The sequence below is a fragment of the Mercenaria mercenaria genome, chromosome 4, assembly GCF_021730395.1.
Source record: "Mercenaria mercenaria strain notata chromosome 4, MADL_Memer_1, whole genome shotgun sequence".
Lineage (NCBI taxonomy): Eukaryota > Metazoa > Mollusca > Bivalvia > Venerida > Veneridae > Mercenaria > Mercenaria mercenaria.
Genome location: NC_069364.1, coordinates 32,204,768 through 32,221,463, shown reverse-complemented (window position 1 = coordinate 32,221,463; position 16,696 = coordinate 32,204,768). Strand labels below are relative to the sequence as shown.

Genomic DNA, 16,696 nt, shown 5'->3' with positions numbered 1-16,696 from the left:
GAGGGCCAAGATGGCCCTAGGTCGCTCACCTGAGAAAAACACCGTAACAGTGTAAACATGTTTGACCTAGTGATTTCATGAAAACGAATATTCTGACCAATTTTCATTAAGATTGGACCAAAAATGTGGCTTTTGAAGATACTGTCATAAATGTGGCCTCTACAGTGTCAACAAGCTTTTCCTTTGATTTGACCTAGTGACCTAGTTTTTGAGCCCACCTGACCCAGATTTGAACATGACCTATAGATCATCAAGATCAACATTCTGACCAAGTTTCATTGAGATATGTCATAAATGTGGCCTCTACAGTGTTAACAAGCTTTTCCTAGTTTTTGACCCCAGGTGACCCAAATTCGAACGCGTCCAAGATTTTATTGAGGGTAACATTCTGACCAAGTTTCATTAAGATTGGGCTAAAATTGTGACCTCTAGTGTTAACAAGCTTTTCCTTTGATTTGACCTGGTGACCCTAATTTTTGACCTCAGATGACCGAATATCGAACACGTCCAAGATTTTATTGAGAGTAACATTCTGACCAAGTTTCATTAAGATTGGGCCAAAATTGTGACCTCTAGAGTGTTAACAAGCTTTCATTTTGATTTGACCTGGTGACCTAGTTTTTTACCCCAGATGACCCAACATCAAACTCGTCCAAGATTTTATTGAGGGTAACATTCTGACCAAGTTTCATTAAGATTGGGCCAAAAATGTGACCTCTAGAGTGTTAACAAGCTTTTTCTTTAATATGACCTGGTGACCTAGTTTTTGACCCCAGATGACCCAATATCGATCTCGTCAAAGATTTTATTGAGGGTAACATTCTGACCAAGTTTCATTAAGATTGGGCCAAAAATGTGACCTCTAGAGTGTTAACAAGCTTTTCCTTTAATATGGCCTGGTGACCTAGTTTTTGACCCCAGATAACCCAATACATGGTTCATACATCAGAGACAAAATTCAAGTACTTTTCAAGTACTTTTCAAGGACTTTTTGCAATTTTTCAAGCACTATTTTTTTTTCAAAACCATGAACTAATCTGAACAACTTTTATCGTATTCATCATGTAATGGAAAAAAACAACAAACGTTACTTGCCACACCTTTGAAAATGACGTAATTCGATTGTTAGATTGACATGCTTCACTATTTTGCTGATGTTTAACGCTTTTCTTATGACTTTTTAGTGCACTCCCACTAATGATACGTCAAAATTTTGTCACACAACGTACACATACACTTCGTTCTGTCTGCTCCATAGGGCTTCAGCCACTGTTTATATTCCTCCTTTGTCTCCCACTTACTTGAGTAAACATGTTTATTTTTCTTACTCATTTTAATTCACTGGAAACACTCGCAAATAGCAAAAAATTGCGAGTTATTATTCACCGTGTTTTAAAAACGGAAACGGAAACATATAAACGGTGATACAGTAGAAATAGCATTCTGTGTAAATATCGATAAAATGTGGCTGTAGACCACTATCATAGCACACGGGGAAATCAATGAGTGACCCGATCCAGCAATTTCAAGAATTTATTTTCATTTTCTCCGATTTATTCTAAGCCTTATAAATTCTTTTTGCAAAGCAAAGTTACGGAAAGAATGTTTTCAAGGACTGAAAAGTCAAATTCAAGCAGTTTTTTTCAAAATTCAAGTACTTTTCCAGGTTTTTTTTTAGGGTTTTAGTCATTTTCAAGGAGTTTTCAAAGACTACCAGCGAATTCAAGGACTTTTCAAGGCCTGTGCGAACCCTGCAATATCAAACATGTCCAAGATTTTATTGAGGGTAACATTCTTACCAAGTTTCATTAAGTTTGGGCCAAAATTGTGACCTCTAGAGTGTTAACAAGCTTTTCCTTTGATTTGACCAGGTGACCTAGTTTTTGACCTCAGATGATCCACTATCGAACATGTCTGAGATTTTATTAAGAGTAACATTCTGACCAAGTTTCATTAAGATTGGGCTAAAATTGTGACCAGAGTGTTAACAAGCTTTCCCTTTGATCTGACCTGGTGACCTAGTTTTTGACCCCAGATGACCCAATATCGAACTCGTCAAAGATTTTATTGAGGGTAACATTCTGACCAAGTTTCATTAAGATTGGGCCAAAATTGTGACCTCTTGAGTGTTAACAAGCTTTCCCTTTGATTTGATCTGGTGACCTAGTTTTTGACCCCAGATGATCCAATATCGAACTCGTCCAAAATTTTATTGAGGGTAATATCTTACCAAGTTTCATTAAGATTGGGCCAAAATTGTGACCCTAAGAGTGTTAACAAGCTTTTCCTTTGATTTGACCTGGTGACCTAGTTTTTGACCCCAGATGACCCAATATCAAACTCGTCCAAGATTTTATTGAGGGTAACATTCTTACCAAGTTTCATTAAGATTGGGCCAAAATTGTTACCTCTAGAGTGTTAACAGTCAAATTGTTGACAACGGACACAGGCGATCACAAAAGCTCACCTTTGAGCACTTTGTGCTCAGGTGAGGTAAAAATACAGCCTCTATCGCATACACAAGGTTTTTTATGATTTGACCTAGCTACCTAGTTTTTGACCCCATATGACCCATTTTCGAACTTGGCCTAGATTTTATCAAGGTTATCATTCTGACCAAAATTTATGAAGATCAACTGAAAAATACAGCCTCTATCGCATACACAAGGTTTTTCTTTGATTGGACCTAATGACCTACTTTTTGACCCCAGATGATCCATTCGAACTTGGCCTAGATTTCATCAAGGTTATCATTCTGACCAAATTTCATGAAGATCAGTTGAAAAATACAGCCTCTATCACATACACAAGCTAAATGTTGACAGACGACAGACAGACAGCGGACATTGTTCGATCAGAAAAACTCGCCTGAGCATTGCTCAGGTGACCTAAAGAAAGGAAATTGTCAATATTTAATTAAGAGAAGTGATCAAACACCCATCATCCCAAATTAAAAACAGTTTTTTTTTTACAATTAACCCAACACCTATAAAAGACCATTTTTGTGACAACCACTACCAATAATTATGATTTTCTGATGAACCCCACCACTCATTATTACAGTATTTTGAAGGACCCCAACACATGTTAATAAAAACTTTTGTTGCCATCCAACCCCCAATACAAGCAATTCTGGAATCCCTTTAGATAAAGAGCTTCAACTCTGATAAAATATCATTTAAGACCAGTAAAATTTGAAGAGTACAGCTGATTACAGTTCTGTGAGTTCTCTTTCCATTAGATCTATATATGCACACCCCACCTTTTATATAACTTTATCTATATATAATCATGCTTAGTCTTACAGAATTAGTTTGTTGCAGAAGCTGAGTGACTGTGTTGAGCATATCGTTCTGTGTGGCCAGCATATTTTCTGCTGCTGCCTGGTTCATACCGTCATCAGATGGTTCGTTTGCTGCTGGTGCCTGCTGCTGCTGCTGTTGGTGTTGTTGAGAACTGCCGCTGACTTTCCCACTTGCTTCCAACACTCGATCTACTGCTGCCTGGGCTGAGAACATGACGTAAAACGATACAGTATTTTGATAGAAGCACACCTAAGAACATCAGAATTATCTATAAACATTACATGAATGTGTATTTCCTACTTTACGTAGGATCAAAAACCCAATTACAAGACATGGTTATAACTGCTGTTGCACAGTAAATACAAAATACTGTTTCGTCAGTAGCTTGTATGCAACTTTTTATGAAATCATTTTTCTGGCTGGCATACTTTTTCAAAAACTCGAGTCTATATTGAATCCTGCCAGTATAATAAACAATGCTCTTCACAGTGTTTAGATGTATGTAAAATTCTTATCAGTAATTCAGTTAACATTCTACACTCTAGTTTTTATCTAAAAATTATATGTAGATTTAACAGGCTTCGATACGTTTCCATCAAGTAAAATCTTGTATGTTGTCCCTAGAGTTAACAAGAGTGCCAGACAGTCACAAAATACGCCTGTCTAAATATTCAGTTACATATAAAGGTAATGATGTTGATGTTGTATGCCTTGTGTATAACCCCCACCCCCTCCCCCACAAAAAAAAAAGGTAAAAAGAAATCAAGGTATTTGTGAGGTTCCATGTGGGATGAAATTGACAATCGAATCAAAACTGTCTGAATGGACAAGGCTAACTTTGCAGATTTCGGGTAATTCAAGGGCATAATCCAAGAGTGCCTGGGGCGATTTAGGTGGTTATCGCACTTGGCACAGATATTATGCCCACAAACATTGTCAGCAAGTTTGGTGAAGACCGCATGAGATCTTTTTGACTTAGCAGACAAGGCTAAATTTGCATATTTTCGAGTAATTCAAGGGCCATAATCCAAGAATGCCTGGGACGATTTGGCTGGTTATCGAACTTGACTGAGATATTATGCCCGCAAACATTGTTAGCAAGTTAGGTGAAGATCGGATGAAAACTGATAAGACTTACAGAGCGGACATGCTTTTGGACGCTGCCCGCCCGCCACGGGTGTTCACATAATACACCCCACTCTTTCAGAGAATCCACAGAATTACTTCACAAATAATTTTCCACACCTGTCTAATACTTACCAGCAGCAAGGAGAGATGGCTTGGTTGGATCTGCAGCCAGGTCTAGCAGCGGCTGTACAATTTCACTTGGAAACACTTCATTCTTTTGCCAAAGATTAAGTACACGCACAATCTTACTCTAAAAAATAAATAGTAATGAATGTGGCATTTTTACACAAGTTTAAGACATCAAGAATTTAAAGATCAGCTTTAACAACAAAAACTGCTAATTTAAAGTTAAGTATTAGGATATATAATTCATGAAACTAGTAAAAGCATATTGATACTGTCAACAAAAAACTATCTCAGTTTCATCCAAGTTTTAACATCTGACACTTAAATCGAGCTCAAACAGGCAAATTGTTTATAAAGTCTACAAGCTGTCAAGAATGCTTGTTTAGTAACTGTATGTACAATCTACAGGAGCATTTATAAATTGACAGTTCTTACCCTCTCATCACCAGGGCACTTGAACAGGTTCTGGAACGTTGTGATGATGTTCTTTGTAAACCTTGGAGCAAAGACGTCTTTCTGTGCACCAAACTGGTGTCTTGACTGTCTCACAACTGAGTCTATCACATACAGACCAGGAACTTTATACTCTGGCTTGCACTGAAATAATTCATAAATCACTGTGGTGTTCCTTTTTCAATGTCAAATATTAATTGTGTATTTCTATCTCAAAAAAATACAGGAAAATAAATATCAAGGCTTTTTCTAGGGTTTTGGGAAAGTGGTCCCTTGTTAAATTTGGGATAAAAGTATTGACAAATGAAGTAAATTTTTTGTGAGTTTTTAACATTTAATTAGGCCAAAATTAAAATTAGGTTTGTCTGCTGTCTCCCGACCATCCCGCGAAAAATACCGCAATCCATTTTTTTATTGGCCTACTGAGCAGAATATTTTTTTTATAAGTTCTGCAGCTGCAGAACTTTAACCCAAACTGCATTCACGTGACAGAGCAGCATTTTCAATTAACCCCCCAAACGTCTATCACTTTCAATAAACCCCTTTTGCTCATACATTTCAATAATTATGTTGCAAATAAGAATCAAATCTTTTATAGAAAGCGCCTTAAAAAAGAAACTATTCACGAGCACAAAGTCTTCTGCTGCGATATTGCTGTCCGTTCTAAAAAAAAACGTATTTAACCACAAAAAAACTATGTACAAAACTGTAAGAACTTCTTGTTCAACATCTTAGAATACTTTTGGTAAATTTGAAATGAGATGATTGTGCACGCATGCGAAAATAAATAGCTGTTGGTACGTAACCATAATTCAGGCGGGAAAGACGCACGTGCGTTTCATGACTGATATTGTATTTGTGGAAGGGCTACTCCACAGGGATTTTTTTACCGTTTCAAAACTGGGGCCCAGGGCCCATTCAGTTGGGAAAAATGGTGTGTAAAACCTGAAAATTGGGAAATTCAAAAAAGTTTTACCATCTTACAACCTATATTTCAGCATAGTTATTGTTTGATGTCATATTACAAGTCTTTTTTTTTTTTTTAGGTTTTTTGTCTTTTAAAAGTGTCTTCTAAATTTTCTTCAGTGAGAAACTCGCAGACTCTCAACTGTCAGTAAAATTTTGGGAAATTTAAACCTAAGAATTGGGAAAGTAAGCAAATTTTTGCAATTGGGATGGGGCCCATATTCAGCCCCAAAATCAGCCTTAAACAAGAGCTGTCTCCATAGGATGACACATGCCCCCGATGGCACTTTGAATGAATAGTTATGGCCGATCTTAGGACCTTTGACCTACGGACCTGGGTCATGCGCGCGACACGTCGTCTTACTGTGCTACACATTCATTCATGCCCAATAATTTTAAAATCCATGCATGAATGACAAAGATATGGACCGGACACGCCCATCAATGCACTATCATGAAATATGACCTTTAACGTCTAAGTGTGACCTTGACCTTCGAGCTACGGACCTGGGTCTTGCGCACGACACGTCGTCTCACTGTGGTACACATTCATGCCAAGTTATTTGAAAATCCATCCATGGATGACAAAGATATGGACCGGACACGAATGCACTATCATGAAAAACGACCTTTAACGTCTAAGTGCAGGGCTTTTCAGGAGGTTTTTGGAAAAAGGCCCCTGGTCATATTGGGAATTTTTAACGCAGTAAATTGTCAGATTTGGGAAAATATACTGACAAATTAAGTGAGTTTTTAATTAATATATATATATTAGTTAAAATCTTCAGTTTCAAAATTTACTGGTAGACAGTATCCCCTTGTGAAATTTTGGAATTTTTTTTTCAGGATTGTGTTCCAATATTGCCTAAAAATACAGTAACTCTTTATTTGTCATGCTAAAATTTTTGTATACAGTTTGTTTTCACCAAAGTTATAACTGAAATTATCAGGGGTCCTGAAATATTTTCAGAGTCTACTTGTCTACGGACAAGTTGGGCCCACAAATCCACTTGTCCGTACCAAAGAAGAACTTGTCCGTACTTTTTAGTTTAAAAAGGAAAGGATCAGCATTATCATTACTAAATAAACAAATAATACAAACATACACTTCTGTTGACTTCTATTGTGACTTATATAAAGCTTTTACTTTATGACACGAACCATCCATTTGAAAATATGTTATAACTAGCAAACTAAGTGACTAGAACATCCACTTGAAAATATGTTATGACTAGCAAGTTTAGTGAGTAGAGAATAATTAAGAACACTTGAACACATGCCATTGACAAAAATAGTCTCAGTATGCCTAGAATTTCTACCCTTGTCCCATAACATTCACTGAATACTGCACTGGTCTTTCAGGGGCACCTGAAATAAGCTGTCCGAGTTGTTAAATGTCAAAACAATCGACTCGAAAAATTAAGCCACAAATTTTGGCTACTAAACTTTTTTACATAGCGCCAACCTAGCTAATCGATTTTCTGAAAATCAAAAATGAAAGTAGATAACGGGAATCCCCAGACTGGCACTCATTTTCAACTTCACGGTATAATTTTCCAATAATGATCATTCAATGTAGTAAACCAGTCCACATGTCTATAAATGGCTGCATACATTTTTGTTTTGATAATTTAAGGGTCATAAATGATCACAAACAGATTAGATATTGCCTTTAGGCATGCGGAAATCACAGATGACGCCGATTAGTTTCGTTTTCATAAAATGTTTACCACGGAAATTTTACTTGTCCCCGGACAAGCCAGCTTCTAAAAACTGCTTGTCTGGACCGAGGAATCCACGAATCGGACAACTCGGACAGCTTATTTCAGGACCCCTGATTATGCAAAAAGTAGAATGGCAAAGTGCGTGTATTTTCGAGTGAAAAACTGGGTCGCGAAAATATGTGACAATTGATTTTAATGGTATAAGAAGTTCCTGTCAACATGTTTTGGATACTTTATCCAATAATATTTGTGTTTTATGCATTTTGAGAGGTTTTTGTATACAAATCATACATTTCTTCAGTAAAATCTTGTAATTATTTTTTGCCGAGGTTGCAGACCTAAAAACAGAAATGAATTGCATGGTTTTTCCAACATTTTGTTTGATTAACTTGGCAAACAAAACTAATTGTGCAAGAATTATTATTGAAGAACAGAAAGTAACTGATTTCAGTTGGGAAATTTTTCATTAGATTGGGAATTTTTGGCTCCAGATTGGGAAAAATAGAGCATATCTGACATTGGGAATGGGGCCGAATATCGGCCCCGTGAGATAGGGTGAAAAAGCCCTGAAGTGTGACCTTGAACTTTGAGCTACGAACCTGGGTCTTGCGCGCGACACGTCTTCTTACGGTGGTACACATTCATGCCAAGTTATTTGAAAATCCATCCATGGATGACAAAGATATGGACTGGACACGAAAATTGCGGACAGACCGACAGACTGACAGACAGTTCAACAAGAGCTGTCCGTAAGACAGCCAAGCTCGACTATTCGAAATATTGTCACAGAAGCAGGAAATTATTACCCAAAATGTTAAATATCAAAAGAGTTTAAGTTCGAAAGGGGACATAATTTGACCAAAATACATATCAAAGTTATGGGACTTGATGCTATCAACTAGTTTTATAACCCCGAAGAAACATGTTAGGTTTAAATTCAATATCTGCATTAGTTTTGGAGATAGTAACTTGCATGTAAACTTTAACCAGAATTTTCTAAGTCCAAAAGGGGGCATAATTTGTTCAAAATACATGTTAAGAGTTATGGAACTTGACCTAGTGAGGCTGGTAATTGACCTAGAAAAGGAATAAATAAGATTCAAAGCTATATGCCTTTTGGTAATAGCTGTATGTACTTGCACGCAAAACTTTAACCAGAATTTTCTAAGTCCAAAAGGGGGCATAATTTGCCCAAAATACATGTCAGAGTTATGGGACTTGATTCTATCAACTAGTTTTATAACCCCGAAGACACATGTGAAGTTTCAATTTAATATCTATATTAGTTTTGGAGATAGTAACTTGCATGTAAAACTTTAACCAGGATTTTATAAGTCCAAAAGGGGGCATAATTTGCCCAAAATACATGTCAGAGTTATGGGACTTGTCCAGTGAGGTAGGTAATTGATCTAGAAAAAGAAAAAATAAGTTTCAAATCTATATGCCTTTTAGTAATAGCTGTATGTACTTGCACGCAAAACTTTAACCAGAATTTTCTAAGTCCAAAAGGGGGCATAATTTGGCCAAAATGAAGGTCAGAGTTATGGGACTTGGTGCTATCAACTAGTTTTATAACCCCGAAGACACATGTAAAGTTTCAATTCAATATCTGCATTAGTTTTGGAGATAGTAACTTGCATGTAAAACTTTAACCAGGATTTTCTAAGTCCAAAAGGGGGCATAATTTGCTCAAAATACATGTCAGAGTTATGGGACTTGACCCAGTGAGGTAGGTAATTGATCTAGAAAAAGAAAAAATAAGTTTCAAATCTATATGCCTTTTAGTAATAGCTGTATGTACTTGCACGCAAAACTTTAACCAGAATTTTCTAAGTCCAAAAGGGGGCATAATTTGGCCAAAATGAAGGTCAGAGTTATGGGACTTGGTGCTATCAAATAGTTTTATAACCCCAAAGACACATGTGAAGTTTCAATTCAATATCTGCATTAGTTTTGGAGATAGTAACTTGCATGTAAAACTTTAACCAAAATTTTCTAAGTCCAAAAGGGGGCATAATTTGCTCAAAATACATGTTAGAGTTATGGAACTTGACCCAGTGAGGTTGGTAATTGTCCTAGAAAAAGAATAAATAAGTTTCAAAGCTATATGCCTTTAAATGATAGCTGTATGTACTTGCATGCAAAAACTTAACCAAGGTGTGACGCCGACGCCGACGCCGACGCCAGGGTGAGTAGAATAGCTAGACTATTCTTTGAATAGTCGAGCTAAAAAACTATATGCCTCCCTTTGGGGGCATAAAAATCCCTGCTCCAGTCTCTTTTTCAGGTCAATATGAATCAAGAGTATTTACAGTGGGAACAATTATTTCCTGTCCATTTCTGGTTACCTGTTACCTGTTATTCATTCAATACACCTCTCCCAATTAAACTCGTAGGCACTGCCACCGAAAACATTATGGATGCCGCCATTTTTATTCGATGTCGCCGCGCAAAATTCATCAATTTATAATGTTAGTATGAAAATAGCTCAGAAGCTCACATTTCACGATTTGAAATACAAATGGTTAACAAAAATCCTGAACTCAAGAGCACAAAAATGAATTTATTGCTGAAGCACTCTGTATTATATTTTGGCAGGAAAACAATACACGTGCGTTTCATGTCGTAAGTTATCTGTTAATTAAATGTGTGCATATTTTCCTCGTAACATAATATGATATGCATAGATTTCAACATTTATAGGCTTATGTAAATTACTTTAAGTAAAGTTTCAGAAATGTAGATTGTCTTAGCACACAGTATTTACGGAAGGAAATTTTTTAGGTCGACGTCAGAGATTGGGAGTGCGACTTTTTTCTATAATCCTTTTAAACTACATTACCATGGGTCCGTAGCCTCATCAGATATCACTCTCTTTCCCCACACGTTAAGTTTGTCTGTTTAAAACAATCATTAGCAAAATTAAATTATCAAAAAAAAATTCCAAACAAGGAGCTGCGTGCAATAAACGCTTGATGCCTCCAGCAGCATCCTTGTCGATAGATTTTGCACCTAAGTTCAAAACGAGGTCAAGGTTAAACTGAGGTCAGGTGATGTGTGAAGATGAGGAATGGTCACAGTTTACATCTGAATTAGTATCAATTCATTCTTGTAAGTGGTATTAATGCTAGACAAAACGGGCCCATTTGGTTAACCAAGAGATGGCCCATATAAAGCAACCTAAGTCCAAAATGAGGTCAAGGTCAAACTGAGGTAAGGTGATGTCTGAAGATGAGGAATGGTCACAGGTTACATCTGCATTAGTATCAAGTCATTCTAGTAAGGGGTATTGATGCTAGACGAAACGGTCCCATTTGGTTAACCTCATATGGACGGACAGGACAATCACTATATGCCTCCCGCATCAGTAGATGCTGAGGGGATAAAAAAATCAACCTTACGTAACGAAATACGTTTTACACCACCCCACATCCTACCCAGACTGAGGTCGACCTCTTCCAAATAAAACTAGAAATTGCTTTTGTAAACAAGAGGACCATGATGGTCCTGAATCGCTCACCTCTTCCCACATGACCCAGTTTTGAGTATGACGTTGTTTTTTTTCTATTATTTGACATAGTGACCTAGTTTTTGAGCTCATGTGACCCAGTTTTGAACTTTACCTAGATATTATCAAGATAAAAATTCTGACCAATTTTCATGAAGATCCATTGAAAAATATGGTCTCTAGAGAGGTCACAAGGTTTTTCTATTATTTGACCTATTGATCTAGTTTTCGAAGGTACGTGACCCTGTTTTGAACTTTACCTAGATATCTTCAAGGTGAACATTCTCACTAATTTTCATGAAAATCTCATGAAAAATATGGCCTCTAGAGAGGTCACAAGGTTTTTTCTATTTTTATACCTACTGGCCTAGCTTTTGACCGCACGTGACCCAGTTTCAAAACTGACCTAGATACCATCAAGGTGAACATTCAGATCAATTTTCATGAAGATCCATTGAAAAATATGGCCTCTAGAGAGGTCAAAAGATTTTAATAATTTTAGACATACTGACCTAGTTTTTGACCGCAGCTGACCCAGTTTCAAACTTGACCTAGATATCATCAAGATGAACATTCAGACCAACTTTCATACAGATCCCATGAAAAGTATGGCCTCTAGAGAGGTCACAAGGTTTTTTTATTATTTGACCTACTGACCTAGTTTTTTATGGCCTGTGACCCAGTTTCAAACTTGACCTAGATATCATCAAGGTGAACATTTTGACCAATTTTTATGGAGATCCATTCAAAAGTATGGCCTCTAGAGAGGTCACAAGGTTTTTCTATTTTTAGACCACTGACCTAGTTTTTGACCGCACATGACCCTGTTTCAAACTGGAACTAGATATCATCAAGATGAACATTCAGACCAACTTTCATACAGATCCCATGAAAAATATGGCCTTTAGAGAGGTCACAAGGTTTTTCTATTATTTGACCTACTGACCTAGTTTTTGATGGCACATGACCCACTTTCGAACTTGACCTAGATATCATCAAGATGAACATTCAGACCAACTTTAATACAGATCCCATGAAAAATATGGCCTTTAGAGAGGTCACAAGGTTTTTCTGTTATTTGACTTACTGACCTAGTTTTTGAATGCATGTGACCCACTTTCAAACTTGATCTAGAATTCATCAAGATGACCAATCAGACCAACTTTCATACAGATCCCATGAAAAATATGGCCTTTAGAGAGGTCACAAGGTTTTTCTATTATTTGACCTACTGACCTAGTTTTTGATGGCACGTGACCAAGTTTCGAACTTGACCTAGATATCATCAAGGTGAACGTTCTGACCAATTTTCATGAAGATCTTGTGAAATATATGGCCTCTAGAGAGGTCACAAGGTTTTTCTATTTTTAGACCTACTGACCTAGTTTTTGAAGGCATGTGATCCAGTTTGGAACTTGACCTAGATATCATCAAGGTGAACGTTCTGACCAATTTTCATGAAGATCTTGTGAAATATATGGCCTCTAGAGAGGTCACAAGGTTTTTCTATTTTTAGACCTACTGACCTAGTTTTTGATGGCACGTGACCCAGTTTCGAACATGACCTAGATATCATCAAGGTGAACATTCTGACCAATTTTCATGAAGATCTTTTGAAATATATGGCCTCTAGAGATGTCACAAGGTTTTTCTATTTTTAGACCTACTGACCTAGTTTTTAAAGGCACGTGACCCAGTTTCGAACTTGACCTAGATATCATCAAGGTGAACGTTCTGACCAATTTTCATGAAGATCTTGTGAAATATATGGCCTCTATAGAGGTCACAAGGTTTTTCTATTTTTAGACCTACTGACCTTGTTATTGACCGCACGTGACCCAGTTTCGATCTTGACCTAGATATCATCAAGGTGAACATTCTGACAAATTTTCATGAAGATCTTGTGAAATATATGGCCTCTAGAGAGGTCACAAGGTTTTTCTATTTTTAGACCTACTGACCTAGTTTTTGATGGCACGTGACCCAGTTTCGAGCTTGACCTAGATATCATCAAGATGAACATTCTGACCAACTTTCATAAAGATCCCATGAAAAAGTGACCTCTAGAGTGGTCACAAGCAAAAGTTTACGGACGCACAGACGGACGACGGACACCGCGCGATCACAAAAGCTCACCTTGTCACTTTGTGACAGGTGAGCTAAAAAGTGCAGGTCTCCCCCAATGCAAAGTCCTATAGGCAAGAAGTCAAATTGACTGTCAATAGGGGTCAGGAGTGAAAGTCAAAGAGACACTGATGGTTGGCTGCAATAGGGATCATTTACTTGGCATGTCCAGTCATCCGACTAAGTTTCAACACTCTTGGCCTAGTGGTTCTCAAGTGACTGTTCAGGCTCCTGTGACCTTGACCTTTGATCAAGTGACCCCTAAATACATAGGGGTCATCTACTCTGCATGTACAATCATCCTATTAAGTTTCAACATTCTAGGTCAAGTGGTTCTCAAGTTATTTTCCGGAAATGATTTTACATGACCAGGTCCGTGACCTTGACCTTTAATAGACTGACCCCAAAATCAATAGGGTCATCTACTCTGCATGTTCAATCATCCTATGAAGTTTCAACATTCTTGGTCAAGTGGTTCTCAAGTTATTGATCAGAAATTGTTTTCCATGTTCAGGCTCCTGTGACCTTGACCTTTAACAGAGTGACCCCAAAATCGATAGGGGTCATCTACTCTGCATGTTCAATCCTCCTATGAATTTTCAACATTCTGGGTCAAGAGGTTCTCAAGTTATTGATCGGAAATGGTTTTCAATGTTCAGGCCCCTGTGACCTTGACCTTTAATGGAGTGACCCAAAAAATAAACAGGGGTCATTAACTCTGCAGGAACAATCATTCTATGAAGTTTCAACATTCTGGGTAGAGAGGTTCTCAAGTTATAGACAGGAAACGGTATTTGATGTTCAGGCTTCTGTGACCTTGACCTTTAACAGAGTGACCCCAAAATCGATAGGGGTCATCTACTCTGCATGACCAATCATCCTATTAAGTTTCAACATTCTGGGTCGAGTGGTTCTCAAGTTACTGACTGGAAATGGTTTTCAATGTTCAGGCCCTTGTGACCTTGACCTTTCAACAGAGTGACCCCAAAATCGTTAGGGGTCATCTACTTTGCATGTACAATCATCCTATGAAGTTTCAACATTCTGGGTCAAGTCGTTCTCGAGTTATTGATCGGAAATGGATTTTCCATGTTCAGACCCCTGTGACCTTGACCTTCGACCGAGTGACCCCAAAATCAATAGGGGTCATCTACTCTGCACTAATCTGGAATCCCTTTTCTGGCAGAATAGCTAAAAGTAGCGTGTTTAATCGACAAGACAATACATAGTAAAATCCTTCCCAGGTGGGCTTATAACAAATTTGACCTTTAACCTCGAGTGTGACCTTGACCTTAGGGCATGTGGTTTGGGTGTTATGCATGAAATGTCACTCTATGGGATACATATTAAAATTTCTTCAATGATAACAATGTTAAGGACCGTGCCAGGCAACATTAAAATCCCTTGGTAGTGACAAAGTTACCGACCGGACGAACGGAGAGATCCTGCAATTACTATATGCCGCCCCTATAACAATGCAAATTGCTACCAAGCAGTATTTTCAAAATTCTTTACCTTCTGGATGAACTTTTCCACACTCTGCACCACATGTTTGTAGAACTTTATTGCCTTTATTGCACCCTTTGTCACCTGGGCCATTTTTGCCCGAGACACCGGCGGTTTTGTCTCGTACAGACCTGACAGCTGAAAAATAGTTTGTAAACACAATACATATTTTCTTAATAATGTAAATAATATCTGCTATAAAAATTTTAGTTTGCAGAAGACATTTAATGACAGTTTAAATCCCTTTACAGTCTCTGCCTTCGCAAGTAACTAAAGAAAACCACTTGCCCGGAAACAATTTTACTTGCCTGAAATCGGTTGGTTTATATGGTGCATTTTTAAAGACAAAAACAGCAAACTAAAAACATTGTTTGGGCTTGCTTGTTATATTTTAGCCATGGTCAATCAGTGCCACATCATGTATCTGTTTTTTTTCTGTTTTCTTTTTACTGGGTTAACCGTTGAGCACCCTCAAGGTATTTTTAGATTCATTATTTTGCAAAGGTTCTGAATACACGAAAACGCTTGCAAGCAGTAGTATTTAGTAAGCATCTAGGCTAATTAAAATGTGGAGAACGCAAAATGCTGTGATGTCACTAGTCCAAATAATAGGACGTTTCAGGACAGCGTGATAACTTTTGAATGTCGCTTTCCCGTCCAAACTTATTTTACCACTATGTGGATATTAAAACTTAATGTCATCTAAAACTATTTTTCATTAAAAAAGATATTTGAATAAGAAAATTGTATTTCAAAACTTTTTAAATTCTGAAAATCCAAAATTGAGCAAAAAAGTTATTAAAATAAAAAAATTCCTATCCCATAATTATACAAACGGTGGAAAAACATTGTTTTTGCCCACCACCAGATAAACAGATGTTAATGCGTGATGTCACAGCGATCTCTGCTATAAGCCATCCTGATAAGCCAAATGAGTAAGGATATGACGTCACCAATTCATGCATATATACCAAAGCCAGTATTTAGGACATTCATTTCAGATTTGAGAAATTCTTTTTATAATTATTGTGATTTGTAGATAACACACTGATTTGTCTCCGACCTGTCCAAACCAACAAAACCCTTTCTAGATGTAGAATCTACATGATTACAACAAGGAAGTGTCTAGCCGTCCGGTAACCCGATGCCTAGCCTGCGTTCTAGCCGTCCAGCTAACAAATCCAGTGACTGGGAAAGAAATTTTGTCCATGGGACAATGGCTCGTCATACACAATAAATTATGTGACATTTAAAAATTTTATGTGACATTCAGAAATTTCTATGGGACAATTGCGACTTGTAAACTAAGAACTGGCATTGTAGTATGTACACATTTCATATTAAAGAAGCTCTCAGTAAAAAACAAATATAGTAACTAAAACTGTAACAGCTTGTCAATAAAGAAAATTATTGAAAACTGACAAAAAATGGAAGTCTAGAATAAAATAAAATGTTAAAACATGTTTTTAAACACTGGAAGCACTTTGAATCTGCACACTGAATACATTCATTTGTGTAAGGTTTGCACTATTAAATAGTTTCATCCTTTTGCATTCAATACAATTTAGCCATGTGACACAGGGCTCATCAGCACTTAAAACTTATGAGACATTTTTCATTTTTATGTGACTATGGCTCATGTCTCATGGGTTTCCCAGTCACTGCAAATCCTCAGGGGATTTTCTAGCCGTCCGGTAATTGATTTCTTAACGAATAAGTCATGATTGTATATAGTTTTATATGTTATTTACTTAACATATCAATACTTATCTGATTTTTTTCAGCCGATAACACAAATGAGATCGTGTTTAAATCCGTTGATATTCTATTATTAGGAATGATAAAACATTGATCGC

General features: G+C 37.2%; 1 protein-coding gene across 2 annotated transcripts in view; it reads right to left on the bottom strand.

Moving 5' to 3' along the window:
- Positions 1-16,696, bottom strand: part of LOC123552800 (SR-related and CTD-associated factor 4-like) — a 59,396-nt gene that overhangs the window by 26,196 nt on the left and 16,504 nt on the right. For both annotated transcript variants that reach the window (XM_053540887.1, XM_053540888.1), the window contains exons 2-5: positions 14,850-14,978; positions 4,995-5,156; positions 4,566-4,683; positions 3,306-3,508 (exon numbers count right to left, since the gene is read on the bottom strand). In XM_053540887.1, coding sequence (XP_053396862.1) covers positions 3,306-3,508; positions 4,566-4,683; positions 4,995-5,156; positions 14,850-14,978 — 612 coding nt within the window. The remainder of the gene's footprint in view (positions 1-3,305; positions 3,509-4,565; positions 4,684-4,994; positions 5,157-14,849; positions 14,979-16,696) is intronic.